The 20,823-nt window shown below is 41.1% G+C and overlaps 3 protein-coding genes across 3 annotated transcripts; all 3 read left to right on the top strand.

Annotated features, from left to right (window-relative positions):
- The first annotated feature begins 8 nt into the window (after positions 1-8).
- Positions 9-5,056, top strand: LOC122134496 (endonuclease domain-containing 1 protein-like). The gene is made up of 3 exons (XM_042761331.1): positions 9-194; positions 511-652; positions 4,977-5,056. The coding sequence occupies exons 1-3, from the start codon at positions 9-11 to the stop codon at positions 5,054-5,056; spliced, it is 408 nt and encodes a 135-aa protein (XP_042617265.1).
- A 438-nt stretch (positions 5,057-5,494) lies between these two features.
- LOC109075233 (aerolysin-like protein) lies at positions 5,495-7,993 on the top strand. Its single transcript, XM_019091161.2, has 2 exons — positions 5,495-5,874; positions 6,814-7,993. The coding sequence occupies exons 1-2, from the start codon at positions 5,713-5,715 to the stop codon at positions 7,771-7,773; spliced, it is 1,122 nt and encodes a 373-aa protein (XP_018946706.2). The 5' UTR covers positions 5,495-5,712; the 3' UTR covers positions 7,774-7,993.
- A 5,350-nt stretch (positions 7,994-13,343) lies between these two features.
- LOC122145766 (formin-2-like) lies at positions 13,344-14,563 on the top strand. The gene is made up of 2 exons (XM_042761330.1): positions 13,344-13,667; positions 13,760-14,563. Exons 1-2 carry the CDS (start codon positions 13,350-13,352, stop codon positions 14,561-14,563), a joined length of 1,122 nt encoding a protein of 373 aa, XP_042617264.1. The 5' UTR covers positions 13,344-13,349.
- The last annotated feature ends 6,260 nt before the right edge of the window (positions 14,564-20,823 follow it).

The raw sequence follows: 20,823 nt of genomic DNA, 5'->3' as shown, positions 1-20,823 counted from the left end.
TTTGGCAAATGGAGCTTCACCACCAATACTTCACGGACCTCAGTACAAAACCAAAAATTTGCCAAACTTTTAAAAAAAAAGTTTATTATGCCACACTTTATGATACTGACAACAAGATTCCGGTCTACTCTGCCTACAAGTTTAACAAAGCAATCCGTTGCCAAAGAAAACACGTATGGTGCATTGAACCTCAAGTAAGAATATTACTCTATGTCCACATGAATGTTTTGTCATTTGGTATGTTTTTGAATTCAAACATATTGTTAGCCATAAAATGTAATCATTGGTTTATAATTAATACTCATTTAAAAGATTAATTATTTCTCACACTGTGAAAAGTAAAAAATAAACAGATGTTCCTCCATGTAGTCATATTTTGGTGGCAAGTTTATCTTCCATAATATGAAATTTCCTTAAGACTTCTTTTAATGTGCATTTTCTTGCTTATAAAAAATATTACAGCTTGATAATCCAGGAGAAGGACCAAATATGGGTACCTGAACGTTCCAGGACAACATCGAATCAACGCTGTCCCTGATGATACAAGCACTTGGCTTTGACAGAGGTCATCTGGCACCAGTCTACCTGGCAAGCTCACAGGATTGTGCTGATGCCACCTTCACTCTCACCAATGCTGCTCCACAAAACCCCAGTTTTAAAAAAGAAAAAATCAATAAAACATAACAACAAAAAAAAAAAACTTTACGTATTTATAATTTTTTTGCATTTCAGTATGCCTAGTTCTTTGACAAACCAAGGAATGTCTCTCAACATTCAAGTTAAACTCTTGCAAACATCAAGTTAAATTTATCTGGTCATTTACTAAGATTGACAGTAATAAAAAACATGCTTACACAAAAACACAGCAAAAAAACGAAAAAAATATGAAAAAAACCCAAAAAGACACAACCTATCCAACAGGAAAACAAACTTGCAGACAACCCTGTTACTGTGCAGGGACAACCTCTGTTTTGTTCAAGACTATTCCAGAGTTCAGCAGCCAAAATTAAAAAACATCCAACACCATAATTCAGCATACAAAAAACCAAAGCACGCCAAATGTTAAAAAGCTCTAACTCCTTTAGTAATCATTTATTGGTTGTGTAAAATGTTTTAGAATTTTGCATGTGAGATCATCAATAAACGTGGGAATAAAATATGTTTTCTGCAGTTTAAATACTACAAAATTGTCTTTGGTCATTGCAACTGTATTGTTGCTGGTCCAAGGTGATCTGCCATGTCTAACCAGTCTGATTAAAATCTGCTATCAGGACGATTAAACTTTGCTTGAAAATGCATTTAGATTGACTGATTGCTTGAGCAGCATGAACACGGAAACTCAGAAAAAGCTCATGGCCAGTTAACAAAAACATTTTACTATATGGCTTATTTGGTGATGGGAACCACAAAAAACACAGAGTTGCCAACTATGAAAAGCAAGAGATGCAAATTAAATGGGTGTTGTATGACCAAAGTGATTTTTTTTTTTTTTGTTATTTGTACTGCACACCAGGCCTCACCTACACACTTTGAGCTAAAAAGCAGCCCAATCAAACATTTTTCACTTTTCTGGTCTGTTTACCAGATGAGCTTATCTTAAAGATGAGTAAAAAATTATTTATATCAAAATCATGAAATATGAATGACGTAAAAAAAAAAAAAAAAAAAAAAAAAAATATTGAGTAAAAAATTATTTATTGACCATTTTAATGATTTATTGACAATTTTAAAATGAATAAACAAGACATGAATTAATGTATTTGATTTAAATCCCTGATGTCAATTCTGCTTTTAAATCTGTGATATAATTTTCAGATTTCTTTACAGATGTCTAGCCCAACAACTCTGTTTAAAATTGGTGGTAAAGAAGGTTCTCAATTTTCATTTATTGGTAAGAATAACGGTGCTAAGTTTAGAGAAGATCGGGGTCTGGCTGGGAGAATGGCAGGTGAAGGCTGTCAGGGTTTGGCTTTCAGATGGCAGAATTGGGAGCTTTGGCACTCAAGTGGGACCATATCAAGAGTACAACATATTAAATTAAAATTAGAATGTTTTTTATGTAGATTAATAGATTCTATTGGCTGTTTTTGGTATGTTGTTTTCTATGTTGTTATATGCCAGTTGCTAAGGTACCCAGGGTGGTTGCTAGGGCTTTGCTATACGGGTGGTAGGGTTACCCGGGGTGGTTGCTAGTGTGGTTGCTAGTGTCCTTGAGGGTGAGTGCTAGTGTGTTGCGATGCGGTTGCTAGGGTACCTGGTATGGTTGCTAAGGTGTTGCTATGCGGTTGCTAGGTTACTTGGGGTGGTTGCTATAGTGTTGCTATGCAGTTGCTAAGGTACCGGGGTGGTTGCTAGGGTACCCAGGTTGGTTGCTTAGGTGTTGCTATGTGGTTGCTAGGGTCCTTGGGAAGGTTGTTAGGGTGTTGCTATGTGGTTGCTAAGGTACTCGGGTTGGTTGCTAGGGTATTGCTGTGAAGTTTCTAGTGCACCCGGTGTGGTTGCTATGGTACTCAGGGTGGCTGCTAGGGTGTTACTAGCATGTTGTTAACATGGTTAGCATGTTATCAGCAAGTCTCTAGCATGACTAGCATGTTTCTAGCATGATTAGCATGTCACTAGCGTGATTCTAGCATTGGTTAACAAGTTACTAGCATGATTATAGCATTCTTAGCCTGCAACCTAGACGTGTATGTTGCTACACGTTGCTAGCATGATTATCTTCATAATAACAAATTAACAACAAGATAAGCAAGCAACTAACCAGAACATTGCAATAACTATTTATTATCAATTAACAAGCAACAAGCATCATGCTACCATCCTACTAGCATGTCGTTAGCATGATTATCAAGTTACTAGCATGTCGCTAGCATGTTTCTAGCATGATTAGCATGCTGGTAGCATGATTAGCATGCTACTAGCATGTGGTTAGTATGTTTCTAACATGATAAGGTGTCGCTAGGATAGATAGTTAGATAAAAATAGTCAGATTAGATAGATAGCTAGATAGATAGATATAGTCAGATGATAGATAGATAGATAGATAGATCGATAGTTCTATACCCAATACATTGTTTAATAAATATTGCTACCCCACCACCATTTCCTTTGCTTTTTTCTCTCCTGTTTGTAACCAAAAAAAAAAAAAAAAAAATTAACTGAGGTTTAAGCCATGTCTCTTGAACACATATGATGTCAGGACTATTTTCTTGATTTGTTATAATTTTTTTAAATTCTTGTCCATTAGCAATTAAACTTCTTGCATTCATTGCAATATTGTTATCACCATTATGTACCACCAAATGTTTGCCTGTTTACTGTCTGACTATTTACTGGTTGCATCTTAAGCCTATCGTTTATGATCTCTACCGTAACATCCTCTAACTCCAAGTACTTTCCAGCAGCTCTAATAATGATTTTGATTCTTTCTGTTCTGCTTTCAATTTGGGTGGAGCAATTCACCACTTCTGCTATGAACGTTACAAACGATACTTTGTCAAAACTCACTTCATTCTCTTTACGTTGTTCTTTCAACTATGTTTTTTGTTGTGATTCTGTTGTCCTGGTTTCAATTGCTTTGGGTGTCTGTTTTACATTCTTTAGAGCCTCAGTATATGATATTCCTTCAGCTACTCTGACATTTTGGACTTTTTCACTGCAATTTTTCCCTTACTTGACATCCTCCATTTCCTGCACTGTGCTCTCCTCCACAATTACAGCACTTAGGATTAACATCTTTCCCACATTTGCCATACTCATGATCACCTCCACATCGCACACATCTCAGTTTGCCTCTACACACTGCCGCAACGTGACCAAACTTTTGGCAATTATAACATCTTAGCTGAGGAGGAACATATGGTCTAACAGCTGTAGCTCACAAACCCTAAATATACTCTCTCAGGTAATTCGTTATCATCAAAGTTTAACACTACTGAAAGACTGTATGTCTTTTCGTTATTTCTGATGCACTTAAGCCATCTGACATAACTTATTGCTGCCCCAGTTATATTTCTTTTGATTTTCTCAATTGAAACTTCAGTTGGAATCCCTGTTATCAGACTTCTAACCCAATTATTTTCTTCTGGGATTGAACATACAACTTTATGCAGGATCAGTGATTTTATTCCCAGAGCCTTTTTTTTTTTTTTGCTGCCTACTGTCTTTAGAGAACAGCATCAATTTTCCATCCCTCAAGGTCTTAATACTTTCAATCGTCCCTAATGTTTCTTTCAGTGTTTTTGTTAGTTTCACAGGGTTAATGACATTCAATTCAATTCAATTCAATTCAATTCAATTCAATTCAGTTCAATTCAATTCAAGTTTATTTGTATAGCGCTTTTTACGATACAAATCATTGCAAACCAACTTTACAGAAAATTAAGCTTCTACAATATTTAGTAGTAGTAACTTATCAGTGATGACTGTCAGTTTATGTGCATACGGCAGAAATGTTCGGAAAAATCAATAAAAGACATAAACAAACAGACGATTAACGCTATTAACAGCAATTATGCAATCAAACTTATAGCAAAATGTAGTAGTTCTGTATGCTGTCTCTGGGTTAGCATCATCTGAGGTCCTCTGAGGGGCTGGCATCATCTCTTCTCAGGTGTTCTGGATCCAGACTGGAGCTTGTGTAAATCCTAGGTACCACGGGATGTAAATCCAGTGGCAAAACAGAGAAATAAATAGAGACATAATTAGCGTAGCTGCTGTTCCAGCCAAGTAAAATTAATTAGTTAACAGAATCAGTAGCAAACTTCAGCAATACCTTATATTCCTCTTTTCTCTTCTTTTTTGCCTGGTGATTTCCCTTTTCACTGTCCGTTTCTGAAATTTGTCCCCAACTTTTCTTTCTTTTCTGAGTTTCTACCACTTTCCTTTTGTTACTTGCATTGCCTCCACTCTCCGAATCAACCATTTCATCCTCCATTTCTGCATCGCTTCCGGAATCCATCACTTCTTACCATCAGAGCTCCAGGCACAATCCAGCTTGTCTACCAACTGCCAGCCTTCCACTACCAGCTCCCCAGAAAGGCTTGGACAGCCTTGATGATGATCCACGTGTCAGTTTCTTTTTTCAGCCACCACGCCCTCCCGCCCTGGACTGCATTTCCCATAACTCATTACCTGGACTCATCATGCCTGATTGATTTCACCTGTTGGTCATTACCTATGCCTATATAAGCCTGGTGTTTTCAGTTACTCTTTGTAAGGTCTTGCATGTGTTATGGCTGCAGTTCTAAGCCTTTTATCCTGGTTCTTGGTATTAAGCCTGTTTATCGGGATTACTCTGTTTGCCTCAGCCTTGAACTCTCTCATTGTTTGGACTGCTTATTGTGTTTGAACTCATACCTGTATTGACTACGATTGTGGATTATCCCTCTAATAAACTACTGCACTTGGATCTCCAGCCTTCGTGTCCCCATGCAGTTTTGTGACAACAGTCATGAGGCACATGTTTCTGTTTGAGTTTGTGATTGGAATGACTTGGAAAAACTAGTAGTGTTTAATCCTCAGTTGTTTAGTGTATGTCCAGTTTTTCAATTGTAACTTATAAGTCAGCGAGTGTGTGAAATCTAGTGTTGCAGAAAAAACAGGGTTTGTCAGTACATCTGAAAAGCAGGTTCCTCATTGCTCATCCTGGTTTTAGTTTCAACTGTGCTCCTAAAATGTGACTGTAATTTCCAAGAGAACACAAGACTGGAAATGGTTGCAACATGGTCAGTTGTAATACTTCCAATTCCTCCAATAAGGACCAAGCAACAAATCACCTGTTTCACTTCACACATGCTCAGTTTAGTACTTATTCCACAAGTGAGCAAGCAGAGGCAGAAAGCAGCATTTAGAGGAGATAAAGCTAATTTTGAGGTAAGAAAGTTACTGTTTTTTTTTCTCTTACTTTATTTTTGTAATAGCAATGTCTGCTTTGCATGTGCATGCATGTTATTCAGGTTTATCATTATGACACTGATGTAACACAAATGGTGTTTAGTTGTTGAAAATGGAGCACATTTGCTCATTTAATTCAGTTTTGTGTCACACACCTCAGTTTTGTTAAAGTCAGTGTTGAACAAAAAGCTTTAAAAATCTTCTGTGATTATGATATCACTAGCATTTTTATTTGTACTGTTTGGGTAAAGGCAGGATAGGTCATCAATATGTTTTAGAGTTTATATTTAACCTATATTGTGCAAATATAATAAACTGTAATCCATTACTAGGTTAGTTTTTATTTTTTAGTATTATATTGAGCAATTTTATTTTTCAAAAGAAATGTGAGTTATGTTTAATGATTCATTTTAAAAAGTCCTTCACAATTCAGTGACAGTAATCACAAAAACCACATAGTTGCCTGTTATGAAAATCAATAGATACAAATGAAATGGGTGTTGTATGACCAAAATGAATTTTATTTTTAATGCACATCATGTCTCAGTTGCCCACTTCGAGCTTAGCAGCAGCCCAATCAAAGATTCTTCACTTTTCTGGCTATTACCAGATGAGCTGATCTTAAGAAGGTGTTCATGAGACTGTCATCCATGCACGTATATTACAGTGACAATCACTTAAGATACAATTTATGTAATAAACAGCTTGAAACTTTGCAGGAGGTTAATAGGACAAGTATAAATATTGAAACTTTTGTACACAAATGAAAAAAGCAAGCCCAAATTTCTTTAAATCATGTAATATGAATTAATTATGTATTGACCATTTTAGAACACACACACAAGAGACATTCATTAATGTATTTGATTTAGATCTCTGATGTTAATTCAGATTTTGAATCTGTGATATAATTTTCAGATTTCTTTGAAGATGTCCTACCCAACAACTCTGTTTGAAATTGGTGGTGGAGGTGGTTCACCATTTTCATTGACCGGTAAGAAGAATGGTGCCAGTTTAGAGAAGATCGGGGTCTGGGTGGGAGGATCTCAGGTGAAGGCTGTCAAGGTTTGGCTTTCAGATGGCAGAAGAGATACCTTTGGCAATCCAGCTGGACCGTATCAGGAGTACACGTTCGAAACTGGTGAGTGTTTCACTTCACTGTCCCTCTGGGGGAACGGAGCAGGAACACGTCTTGGAGCCATCAAATTCAAGACCAGTAAGAAAGGAGAATTTTTTGCAAAAATGACGAGCTGGGGTCTAAAACAAGAATATCCCATTGATATAGGCTCTGGTTATTGTTTGGGAGTTGTCGGAAGAGCTGGTGCAGATATTGACTGCATGGGATTCATGTTTCTCAATGAAGTTCAATCAACGGTTCTCACCAATGTCAACTATCCCACAATAAACCAACTGAAACCACAGGTGACCGTGGAAGAGCTCAAATCTGTCACTTACACAAACAACTCCTCTGAAAAACAACATCAAACGGTTGAAACCTCAAAGAAAGTGATCGAAACATCTTCATGGTCAATGAGTGTCAGCTTTACAGCAACATTTAGTGTGGAAGTGAAGGCAGGGATTCCAGAGATTGTAGAAGCTTCTACAGGATACAGTTTCAGTGTTGGAGCAGAAAGTACTTACAGCCATGTGAACACCAATGAGAAAACCGAAACTCTGACTACCACTATAGATGTGCCACCAAGAAAGAAGGTGGATGTTGACATCACCATCGGCAGAGCCACGTCTGACCTGCCTTACACTGGCACAGTGAAGATCACTTGCAAGGACGGCAGTGTGTTACAGTATGAAACCAAGGGTCAATACAAAGGGATCACTTACACTGATATCAAAGTGGATACTAAAGAATCTGATCTGTAATGTTAAGACAGATTGTTCTTGGCTGGGCTTTATCTGATTTTACCAGCAATGTATCACTTTTACATTAATTGTTTTGCTTTTGTTGTCTAGCACGTGCACACATAGATATCAAAAGGGGCTTGAGCACCTGCCCTTTTTATTTCTTGAGAGAAAGTGCCCTTTTTTTCCAATTTATTTTTATTTTTTTTAATAAATGATTATATGTATTACATGTGCGTGTGTGTGTGTTTCTGTTTGCACATAGCTTTCCCTGTCAAACAAATAAAAAAATCTAAATATCAGGCCGGGTCAGGAAATGTTGAGTCTCTGTCGAGTTCTGATGCCTTTCTCCCCTTCGCGTCTCTGCAGCACAGCAGTGTAGCACACGAAGAAATCAGCAGAGGTGAAGCCCTCCCTCCCTTTCCAGTTGTGTTTGTCTTGGTGTGGAGGTGAGTGGTGATGAACAAAAGACTAAGCCACCTGCACTTTAAATTTATAGCTAATAATCCAAAAGACAAAAGGCAAATATAGTTAATTTGTTTTACTAAGATCCATGACTTAAGAGCTACATTACCATGTAATAAGTTAGCTAAAGTTTAGCTAAGGCAATATATCATGGGCATACAGTCTAATTTAATGGATTAAGTAATTAAAAGTGCTAATTTGCATACATTTGTTAAGTCATTGCAGATGAATAAGATAAACAAAATAACTAAAGAAAATCACCACAGAACTTCCCCAGTTAATGACTTACATCGAGCAAACAGACGAGTAGGCTTACAACAAACACCTTAATGTGTATTTTGGAAATTTCCTTTCCATTAGAGGAAAAGAAGATATGGAAGCAAAATAGACCAAAATCTTAAAATTAAACAGTACATGAAGTGTCCTTTTCAGCAAAGTTTTTGTCAGTATCAGTTTGTGTGTGTGTACAGTAAGTGTAATTATAACAACATTGTGAACTGATTATTTTGTATACATCTGTTAAAAAAAAAGAAACAAGAATCAATTGGGTGAGTGTAAGGGAATTAAAATAAATTGGTAAGTAATTCAGAGTTATAGTAATATATTTAGCATTTTGTTTAAAAAAAAAAAAAAAAAAAAATCAATTAATTATGAGAAGTGCCCTTTTTTTTCCATTTGAGCCCCTGCCTCTCAAAATATCTGTGCAAGTCCCTACTGTGCTGATATTAAGTGCGAGTGAACCAAAGACTTGAATGAGGGGGCGAATTTGACAAAGTTTATTTGATAACATATAAAACTTACTGGAAAAGTGCAAATGGAAATAGTTATATTAAACAACATTTTAACATGATGAACATGCAACAACTGTTCAGTCAAAACATGTAGGCTAAATTAATTTTACTATTTTCTATTGTGTATGCACATTATAGCCTATTTTAAGCTTTATGAGCTGGATTTCTGTATGGTGAAGGTTCTTTTATGGTTTCTGCAAAAAGATGAAGACTTCACTTTCTTTATTTTTATATCGGACATTTGCATTTACACATCAGTGCCAGTATTGGGTGCTTTTGCAGAACGTAAATGTAAGAAACTTATCCCAAGATGATGATGATTACGATAGATAGTAATATTTAATTTAAGATAAGATTACAAATTACTTTATTTGAATGTGTTTGAATGCATTTTCATTTGCTGTATTATAGAATTGACGCCATTAAGTGATGACGTAAAAGAACCGGTAAACCATTTTTTTTTAACCAGTTCATTGAAGGAAACTATAGAAAGAACTGGTTTGCAGAAAAAAACTTCCCATCACTAGATGTGACTTTTCTGTCTGTGAAAGTAATGTGTCGAAGGGTGAGTGATTGATATGTGGGCTACTCAGTTTATAATAGGCCTTAATACATTATTGAACTCATTAAAAATGCTAAAAAAAACAGTTAAAAGTTTATTTACATTATTTTTAACAACTAAGCTTTTAATTATTTATAACATTTTATTAAAGAACATTTTCACAGAATGATTAAGGCAAAATGGCAGCACTATGCACGGCACACTTTTTACGCCACTAACTCCCTCGCTATGGAAACAAAGACGCCAAAATGCAATCATGGGCAAATGAGCTTCTCTAATACTTCTTTGCTGTGCATACTTTTGAGTATATAGTAGAATAGTAGGCAAGCTTTGGGACATACTTTGGGGACATACTACTTCCTCATAACTGCATCTTCAACGAACGCTCTGTTGCTTAGTTACGTCTATCCTGTCACCATTTAAACTGCACTGTCAATCATCTTGTCACAGGTAACATCATCCATATTTAGCTTAATTTAACATAAATTCCTACTGTATTGGAGAGAAATTAAGAGGCATGTTGATCTGCCAGTCTTTCATGATGAGAACTCGTAATACTGTCACACGACCAATTCGTATGTATTTTACAAGGTGGCTAATTCGTATGATTTTGTACGATTTGTCTAGACCCTAGTGATGGGTAGGTTTAGGGGCGGGGTTAGGTGTAGGTAATTCGTACAGATTCATACAAATTGTTCAACTCATAAAATACATACAAATTGCCAAACTCTCCTTGTATTTGCATATTGATGCATTTAAAAGTTAATGACCAAACGTATCTCTATAAAAGTTTACAATGTTGCTGCAGATTAAATATAACTTTAAATAAAAATTTCATCAGGTTAGATATTTATCACTCAAACCCCTTTCTCTTCCTGTCTAATATAGAGTTTGAGCTTGTTCCACAGTGTCAGGCCGGCCACTTCAAAGGCTCAGTTACCCCTCGATTTTAGCCGGATTTTGGGTATTTGAAGGAGGAGCTTATCTTTGGATCTAAGGCCTCTGGTGGGAGAGTAGGGGTGAAATAGATCGAACAAATAAGAAGGTGCTAAATCATTTAATGATTTAAACACTAGTAATAAATTTAAACATTTTAAACTCAATTCTAAAAATAATCGGAAACCAGTGAAGGGATCTTAGAAGGGGGGTAGCGTGATCAGATTTCCTCTTTCCCTTCAGGAATCTCACCGCAACATTTTAAATGACCTGTAAGCATGCCGTTTAGGACTAAGATATACCAAAGTACAGGGAATTGAAATAATCCAGGCGAGACTAAATAAGAGCATGGATAGCAGTCTCCAAGGAGCACTTAGGAAGAAAGGATTTGATTTTTAATAAAGAAAGAAGAGAAAAAGCTGGACCCAAAGACCGTGCTAATCTGCTTGTCAAATTTGAGGCAACTATCTACCATCACACTTAGATTCCATACTTGGGGAGAGATGAATTGATTTAAAGATTCAAGGTGAAGGTAATTCTTTGTCCTGGATTCTGAGGAGTCTAAAACAATGACTTCTGTTTTGTCTGATTTCAGAAAAAGAAAATTCTTTCTCTTATTTTTCCTAGACACAGGCATATACATTTGCATATCATCAGCATAGCAATGAAATGAGACATTATGCTTCCTAAAAATGGAACCCAAAGGGAGAAGACAGAGAGAAAAAAGGACAGGAGCTAAAGCAGAGCCTTGAGGCACACCACAGCATAGATTGTGAAGAGAAGAAGAGAAACATCCTTTGGTTAGAAAAGATTTAAAACAACTTAAAACAGCCCCCCTAGCCCAACGCAATGCTCCAGCCGAGAGATAAGGTTTGCAGGATCGACAGTATCAAAAGCAGAGGACAGGTCTAACATTACTAAAATGACAGAGTCCCCCAAATCTGTTGCCATATAAATATCATTAAGAACTCTTACAAGAGCGGTTTCTGTGCTGTGCAGTGATTTAAACCCAGACTGAAACTTCTCAAGAATATGATTGTCAGTCATTATGGTCTGGAGCTGTAAAAACACAAAACGCAAAATGAAGATCGAATAAAAAATTTGATGAAATAGAGGCATTAAGTAAGGGTTTCTTTAGTACAGGTGTAACCGTGGCAATTTTCAAACTAGAAGGTACAGCTCCTGCAAACAAAGATTTGTTAAACAGCGACAACAGCCAAGGGCCAGCAGTGTTCAGCCAAAAATGAAAATTAAGCCATAAATTACTCACCCTCATGTCATCCTGGGTGTATATGACTTTCTTCTTTCAGACAAATTCAGTTGGAGTTATTTAAAAAATTGTGTTTGATCTTTCATGCTGTTTAATGGCACTCAGCAGGTGTTGCACTCCATCTGCCCATGAGAAGTTTAATAAAAAGCTCATCCATTAAAAAAAGTGTCTCACACAGCTCTGTGGGGTGAACAAAGGCCTCCTATAGCTAACTGATGCATTTTGTAAGAAAAATATCCTAATTCAAAACATAATAATCACTTTAATCTAGCTTGCGCTCACAGTTGTAAACAAAGCAATTCTGGGGGAATGACGTATGGAGGTCACCTTTGCGCATCTGACTGTACCTGTCTTCCCTCGCGGCCAATATCATATACTCCACCTCACAGGTAGACAGTGCAACAGTAGGCTGCCTCTTGGTCTTCTATGAGACCAATGGACCATTTTTGTTTAGGCTAATGCCGTAACCTGTAGTACTCCGTCTATCAGTTATAATCAGGGTTCTGTCACTTCTGTCTAGTGTCTTTCATGGTTTTGTGACCGAGCCCTGACACTCACGTCATGTCATTGTTTTAATGTGAGTGCGCGGCTTCGAGACTGCTCGAGCCGTGTGCTCTCGTCTGCGTGTCCTGTTTTCACGTTGGAGCGTGGGGTTCGGATCCCGGCACTCATGTCTTGCTGAGTTTCGGTTTCGTGTCGGGGACCGGACACTCGCGCTCCATGTTCTGTCTTGTTGTGGGAGCGTGCGGTCTCCAGTGTTTTGTATTGTTGCACGCAGCTCGAGTTATCGGCTGCGTGCTTTCTTGTTATATGTTGTCTTGTGCTGTTGCACGCAGCTTGGTTTTCGCTGGCTGTGTGCTGTCTTGTGTGAACACGCGGCTGATGAGTTTGCTCATTAGCTGCGTGTTTGTGTCTAGTTCAAGCACATGGCTTGTGATTGGTTTGCTGGCCATGTGCTTGTGTTTTTGTTTTGTGTAAGCACATGGCTTTTGTCTTGGTTCCTATGTGCCATGTGTCCTCGTCAATTGTCTTGACCCCACCCATCTTGTTACCTGATTATTGATGTAATTTTCCCCACATGTGTTCCCTCGTTACCCTCCTCATTAGCTCCCTATTTATTCTCATTGTGTTTGCAGTCGGGTTGTTAGTTCGTCAAATATTTGTCTGTGTTTCTCGTGCCTTGCCTTGCCAGTCTAGTTTTGTCTGTTTCCCCTACGGGGTAGTTTTTGTTTGTTTATCTTATTTTTTATTATTAAAGAGCCCTTCTCTCTGCATCATTGAGTCCTTGCCTCATCCCTCTACCGGAACCCTGACAGTACGAACTAACCACTATGAGGACTCAGCGGAAGAAGGGTTTGCACCGTCCACCAGCCTCCACTCCTCTCCAGCCCCCACTATCAGCGCAGCGCATGCTCCAGTTTAAGACCTTGAGCTCTCTCCATCAACAAGGGACTGATGTGAGGGATTTTGCCCTGGAGTTCAGCGGTACTGCAGAGGGATTGGAGTTTAATGATTCAGCCCTCAAGGACCTCTTCAATTACGCCCTTGATGAGCCTCTCTCAGCTGGTGGAGTATGAGGGGGCTGGACCACCTGTCGTTTGGGGAATTTGTGGAGTTCGTGGCACGTTCCCCAGCTAAGGAGGCTTCAGTGCTGCCTGTGGTGCCCGTCATAGCGGCAGTGCCCCCTGAGGTGACTTGTGACACTGCAGAACCCCTAGAGGTGGCCAAAGAGACTGCAGCACCTCACTCTCGTAGACGGAGGAGAAGGAAGAGGAATGGCTCTGCCCTGCCGCCCCCAGAGGTGCCTGATGAGGCTGCAGCGCCCCCAGAGGTGCCTGATGAGGCTGCAGCGCCCCCAGAGGTGCCTGATGAGGCTGCAGCGCCCCCAGAGGTGCCTGATGAGGCTGCAGCGCGCCCCCAGAGGTTCCTGATGAGGCTGCAGCGCCCCCAGAGGTGCCTGATGAGGCTGCAGCGCCCCCAGAGGTGCCTGATGAGGCTGCAGCGCCCCGGTCTCGGAAACGGAGGAGGAGAAGAAGGGCTTCCTCCATCCCACATGGCCCGGAGGCCATTCGGGAGCCCACTGCTGGTCTGGAGAACATTCCAGTCATGCCCAAGCTCCTTGCCCTGCCGGCGCCGCCCAAGCTCCTTGCCCTGCCGGCGCCGCCCAAGCTCCTTGCCCTGCCGGCGCCGCCCAAGCTCCTTGCCCTGCCGGCGCCGCCCAAGCTCCTTGCCCTGCCGGCGCCGCCCAAGCTCCTTGCCCTGCCGGCGCCGCCCAAGCTCCTTGCCCTGCCGCCCCTGCCCAAGCTCCTTGCCCTGCCGGCGCCGCCCCTGCCCAAGCTCCTTGCCCTGCCGGCGCCGCCCCTGCCCAAGTTCCTTGCCTTGATGCCGGCTCTGCCCCTGCCCAAGTTCCTTGCCTTGATGCCGGCTCTGTCAAAGCTCCTTGCCCTGATGCTGGCTCCGCCATTGATGAGTGCCTTGCCGGTTTTGCCCTTGCTATCTGTTGGGGTCCCTGTTTGGCTGGAGGCCTCCTGGTCTCTCCGTCTGGTTCTGCCCTGGTGGTCTGTCGGGGTTTCTGTTAAGCCGAGCCCTCTTGGTCTCTCCCCACTGGTTCCGCCCTGCTGGTCTGCCGGGGTTCCTGTTAGGCCGGATCCTCGCTGGTCTGTCCCTCCTGCTCCGCCCTGGTGGTCTGCCGGGGTTCCTGTTAGGCCGGAGCCTCGCTGGTCTATCCCTCCGGCACCGCCCTGGTGGTCTGTCGGGGTTTTGCTGGTCTGCCGGGGTTCCTGTTAGGCCCCCACTGGTTCCGCCCTGCTGGTCTGCCGGGGTTCCTGTTAGGCCGGATCCTCGCTGGTCTGTCCCTCCTGCTCCGCCCTGGTGGTCTGCCGGGGTTCCTGTTAGGCCGGAGCCTCGCTGGTCTGTCCCTCCGGCACCGCCCTGGTGGTCTGTCGGGGTTTCTGTTAAGCCGGAGCCCTCTTGGTCTCTCCCACTGGTTCCGCCCTGCTTGTCTGCCGGGGTTACTGTTAGGCCAGATCCTTGCTGGCTCGTTCCTCCGGCTCCACCCTGGCCCACTGCTGGGACTCCTGGACTGCCTGAGCCTCCTTGGCTCAGCCCTCCCCGCCCCCCCTGGTCCCTTTTAATAACTGCTTGGGTTTTCCTGTTGGCTGACTGGGCTCCCTTCCCTCCCTCCCCTATTTTTGTCTGTTTTGATTTCCATGTCTTGTTTTCTGTTATGTATCAGTCTTGTGTTGCCTTGCCAGTACTGTCATGTTCCTGTCTTGTTTTTGGGTGTTCCTCGTTAGGGACGCCAGGTGGCGTCCCTTTTGAGGGGGGCTAGTGTCAGGGTTCTGTCACTTCTGTCGAGTGTCTTTCATGATTTTGTGACAGAGCCCTGACACTCACGTCATGTCATTGTTTTAATGTGAGTGCGCGGCTTCGAGACTGCTCGAGCCGTGTGCTCTCGTCTGCGTGTCCTGTTTCATGTTGGAGCGTGGGGTTCGGATCCCGGCACTCATGACTTGCTGAGTTTCGGTTTCGTGTCGGGGGACCGGACACTCGCGCTCCATGTTCTGTCTTGTTGTGGGAGCGTGCGGTCTCCAGTGTTTTGTATTGTTGCACGCAGCTCGAGTTATCGGCTGCGTGCTTTCTTGTTATATGTTGTCTTGTGCTGTTGCACGCAGCTTGGTTTTCGCTGCTGCTGTGTGCTGTCTTGTGTGAACACGCGGCTGATGAGTTTGCTCATTAGCTGCGTGTTTGTGTCTAGTTCAAGCACATGGCTTGTGATTGGTTTGCTGGCCATGTGCTTGTGTTTTTGTTTTGTGTAAGCACATGGTTTTTGTCTTGGTTCCTATGTGCCATGTGTCCTCGTCAATTGTCTTGACCCCACCCATCTTGTTACCTGATTATTGATGTAATTTTCCCCACATGTGTTCCCTCGTTACCCTCCTCATTAGCTCCCTATTTATTCTCATTGTGTTTGCAGTCGGGTTGTGAGTTCTTCGTCAAATATTTGTCTGTGTTTCTCGTGCCTTGGCTTGCCAGTCTAGTTTTGTCTGTTTCCCCTATGGGGTAGTTTTTGTTTGTTTATCTTATTTTTTATTATTAAAGAGCCCTTCTCTCTGCATCATTGAGTCCTTGTTGCGTCGCTGTATGCATGCATCAACAGTTATAAGCTGCCCAATTTGCGTCGCTGTATGCATGCATCAAGTTCTCATTTGCATCTTTCTTGTGGCACAGATCTTTTTTGGGGGGGGGTGCCTTTCAAATATCTTAAAACATGCTTGACCGTATCCCATTGTTCTATAGCTGTCTGTCTGTCTGTCTGTCTGTCATTGTCATTGAAAGTCTTACTGCCTGTCGAACTTACCTCCAGTGTTTGTTCCAGTCCCCCTGCTCCATGGGTACCCCATCACTCATTGTCTGAGGTGTGTGCTATCCTTTGTTTCCTTTCCATGATCTCCTGGGAATTCCAGAGACAACGTTATCTCCCCTTCATCTTCCCCTAGGATCATTATATTGACATCAATACTCACCTGCCCATACCATCTATTGCATTCCATAACACTGGCCTTGAACATGTTACCAGGTAAATTAAGCTACCTACTACCTAACCCTAAGGTTGTGGGTTTTAGTCTCGGGCCGGCAACACCACGACTTAGGTGCCCTTGAGCAAGGCACCGAACCCCAAACTGCTCCCCGGGCGCCGCGGCATAAATGGCTGCCCACTGCTCCGGGTGTGTGTTCAAGGTGTGTGTGTTCACTGCTTTATGTGTGCACTTTGGATGGGTTAAATGCAGAGCACGAATTCTGAGTATGGGTCACCATACTTGGCTGTATGTCACGTCACGTCACTTCACTACCTCCCTGTATTTTCTGACATCACTCAATATAGTGTATGGTAGCATACACGAAAAACAACCACAGACTTGGCAACACTGGTTGGCATTTACTACACAGAGCCGTAATTCACTGACAGTCTACACAAAATCGATTTTAAAATCGCAGGCGATTCTTTGTCGATTTTGAAAGCGATTTTGTGTAGCTTGTCGGTGGACTATGGCTCTGTGTCGCTAGTTTTGGACTAGTTTTGAGAAGCAACTGGGCAGGATTTGTTGTGAAAACCTGGCAACCCTGATCTGAACGCACGTGCTGGAGATATACTACTAATTACAGGAGCGTCTTTACTGATGAGATGCGCATGAAAATCGTATTCGATTTTTTGCACAGCCCTAGCACAAACTATTGGAAGAAAATCCTCAATATTGTTTTGGGGGTTTATATAAATGTGTTTCTGAGGGGACTGTCTTCTGAAAAGTTTATGTGGTATTTTCTTTTCATCTCGTCTCTGTATAGTTCATATTAAAGCAGTGTTTCAGCGCAGCTTTGTTTACAGCGATAACCAAGGAAACACTGTATCTGGTCGGGCAGCAACCTCTCGCTCTCCTCTTGTGAAGCCAACAAGGAAGTGACTAAAACTGCAATTCATCGAATGGCCGCTTGAGGCTGGCTGCAAAACGGAGTCAGTCCCATAGACTCCCCATGTTAAAATGCCCAACTTTACAGCAGAAAAAAACATGTTTACAGCTGTGAGGGGGTGAATTTTTTTATAACTCAACCGTTATATAACCATTATAAATTATATTAAGCCTTAAAGTTCTGCATAATTAAGGGTGTTGCCACTTGGGTGACAGGTGGATTGGTTGCTGACACTGCCGTCAAGCTAGGTGGGCGTGGTTTCAGCAACCAGCTCCCGCCTTTTTGCCCATTTTCGATTATCTGGGAGAGTCGCGCGGTGACATGCTGCCAAGATGGCAACGACCCTCTCCACACACTTAGATCCAAAAAAACCCCTCATCAGTATACTGGTGACGTCACCAACAACACTACGTGTCAGGGTGCGGGATAGACAGAGGACTCAGATGCAGAGTAGTGAAAGGAGAATCTTTATTCTTGCCACAAAATAACATAAACAATAATTAAATGTTACTCAGGTGAACAGAGATCCCAGAGCTGGCCGGCACATTGCGGACCACTCGAGCTGCCGGATCTCCATACTATGGGTCCTTGAACAGGAGAACAGAGGGTAAGACGCTGAAGCTTGGACACCACACAAAACATGGGCAAGGACAAAAAAGACAGCAGGGGAAGCCGAGAAGGCACCCTGCACCAGTACATCCATGTTTTTATACAGTCTATGTATCTGGTGTTCCAGAGGCGCCTCCTGCTGTCAGAGAGTGAATATGCATCTCATTCAGAGCTTCTGTTGTTTGTTTCGTTCAGACAAGTAGTATAATTTCACAAAGCTTGTCAGAACATTCTGTTTTTGCTTCAAATTGGGTTATAATTAAATCAAATTATGTGTATGAGTATATGAAATGAGATAAATGGTATGTATATGAATTATAAAACTAAAATTAAATAACTAATTACAGATTACGGTTAAATAAAGATGTCAATCTTTATTTTTTTCTTTATAGGAGAAGTTTTTTTTTTTTTTTTTTTTTTACCCAGTCATTTAAAAATAACACATTTCAGAGCTGCAACAATGATACCGTGAAACCGTGATATTTTTGCTTAAGGTTATCATACCGTCAAAATCTCATACTGGCCCATGCCTAGCAATGACATATCATGTTCTCACAAATTAATATCTCGTGGCTACAACAAAACTGTGAACCAAACATGTCCCCTCCTGGTCACCATAATGCTGCAAAGTGTCTGCATGTCATTTAGTAGCAGACACTTGTAACTTGAATCACATGTTGAATGCATTGGCTTGAAAGAACTCCAAGATATAGGCAGAAAATGTTACAACCCTCCCGTCTCCCACTACCCAGCAGGAAAGGGGCAGATTTTAAGTTTTTTTTGGGTTAGAGTTTACAGGTCCTTCTCAAAAAATTAGTATATTGTGATAAAAGTTCATTATTTTCCATAATGTAATGATAAAAATTAAACTTTCATATATTTTAGATTCATTGCACACCAACTGAAATATTTCAGGTCTTTTATTGTTTTAATACTGATGATTTTGGCATACAGCTCATGAAAACCCAAAATTCCTATCTCAAAAAATTAGCATATTTCATCCGACCAATAAAAGAAAAGTGTTTTTAATACAAAAAAAGTCAACCTTCAAATAATTATGTTCAGTTATGCACTCAATACTTGGTTGGGAATCCTTTTGCAGAAATGACTGCTTCAGTGCGGTGTGGCATGGAGGCAATCAGCCTGTGGCACTGCTGAGGTGTTATGGAGGCCCAGGATGCTTCGATAGCGGCCTTAAGCTCATCCAGAGTGTTGGGTCTTGGGCGTCTCTCAACTTTCTCTTCTTCACAATATCCCACAGATTCTCTATGGGGTTCAGGTCAGGAGAGTTGGAAGGCCAATTGAGCACAGTAATACCATGGTCAGTAAACCATTTACCAGTGGTTTTGGCACTGTGAGCAGGTGCCAGGTCGTGCTGAAAAACAAAATCTTCATCTGCATAAAGCTTTTCAGCAGATGGAAGCATGAAGTGCTCCAAAATCTCCTGATAGCTAGCTGCATTGACCCTGCCCTTGATAAAACACAGTGGACCAACACCAGCAGCTGACATGGCACCCCAGACCATCACTGACTGTGGGTACTTGACACTGGACTTTCAGGCATTTTGGCATTTCCTTCTCCCCAGTCTTCCTCCAGACTCTGGCACCTTGATTTCCGAATGACATGCAAAATTTTGCTTTCATCCCAAAAAAAGTACTTTGGACACACTGAGCAACAGTCCAGTGCTGCTTCTCTGTAGCCCAGGTCAGGCGCTTCTGCCGCTGTTTCTGGTTCAAAAGCACACGCCTGTGCACGGTGGCTCTGGATGTTTCTACTCCAGACTCAGTCCACTGCTTCCGCAGGTCCCCCAAGGTCTGGAATCGGTCCTTCTCCACAATCTTCCTCAGGTTCCGGTCACCTCTTCTCGTTGTGCAGCGTTTTTTGCCACACTTTTTCCTTCCCACAGACTTCCCACTGAGGTGCCTTGATACAGCACTCTGGGAACAGCCTATTCGTTCAGAAATTTCTTTCTGTGTCTTACCCTCCCCTCTCGCTTGAGGGTGTCAATGATGGCCTTCTGGGTTAACCTCTTACCCATGATTGCGGTTTTGAGTAATGAACCAGGCTGGGAGTTTTTAAAAGCCTCAAGAATCTTTTGCAGGTGTTTAGAGTTAATTAGTTGATTCAGATGATTAGGTTAATAGCTCGTTTAGAGAACCTTTTCATGATATGCTAAGTTTTGAGATAGGAATTTTTCGGTTTTCATGAGCTGTATGCCCAAATCATCAGTATTAAAACAATAAAAGACCTGAAATATTTCAGTTGGTGTGCAATGAATCTAAAATATATGAAAGTTTAATTTTTATCATTACATTAAGGAAAATAATGAACTTTTATCACAATATGCTAATTTTTTGAGAAGGACCTGTATATTTATCTATTATTTTGAGCAATTTTTTTTCAATGAAATGTTAGTTATGTTTAATGGTCAATTAAGAAATCCTTCACCATCTATTTAGTGATAGAAACCACAAAACCATATAGTTTCCTGAAATGGAATGAAATGGGTGTTGTATGACCAAAATTAATTTTCTGTTATTTTTGATGCACATCAGGTCTCACATACCCACTTCGAGCTAAGTGACCCAGTCAAACATTCTTCACTTTTCTGGCTTTTACCAGATGAGCTGATTTTAAGAAGGTGTTCATCAGACTGTCATCCGTGTAAGTATATTTCAGTGACAAGCACTTAAGATGTAATTTATGTAGTAAACAGCTTGAAACTTTGCGGGTTAATAGGACAAATATAAATGGTGAAACTTTTGTACAAAAAAATTAAAAAAGGAAGCCCAAATTCCTTTACATCTTTGAATATGAATTAATTATTTATTGAACATTTTACAATACACACACGAGACATTAATGTATTTGATTTGGATCTCTGATGTTAATTCTGATTTTAAATCTGTGATATAATTTTCAGTAGGGGTGCATGATAAATATCAGCCAATAATTAATGTGCATCTCGT

This window comes from Cyprinus carpio, chromosome A7 (assembly GCF_018340385.1).
Source record: "Cyprinus carpio isolate SPL01 chromosome A7, ASM1834038v1, whole genome shotgun sequence".
NCBI lineage: Eukaryota > Metazoa > Chordata > Actinopteri > Cypriniformes > Cyprinidae > Cyprinus > Cyprinus carpio.
The sequence above is the reverse complement of the archived record's forward strand: the minus strand, read 5'-3'. Positions and strand labels throughout refer to the sequence as shown.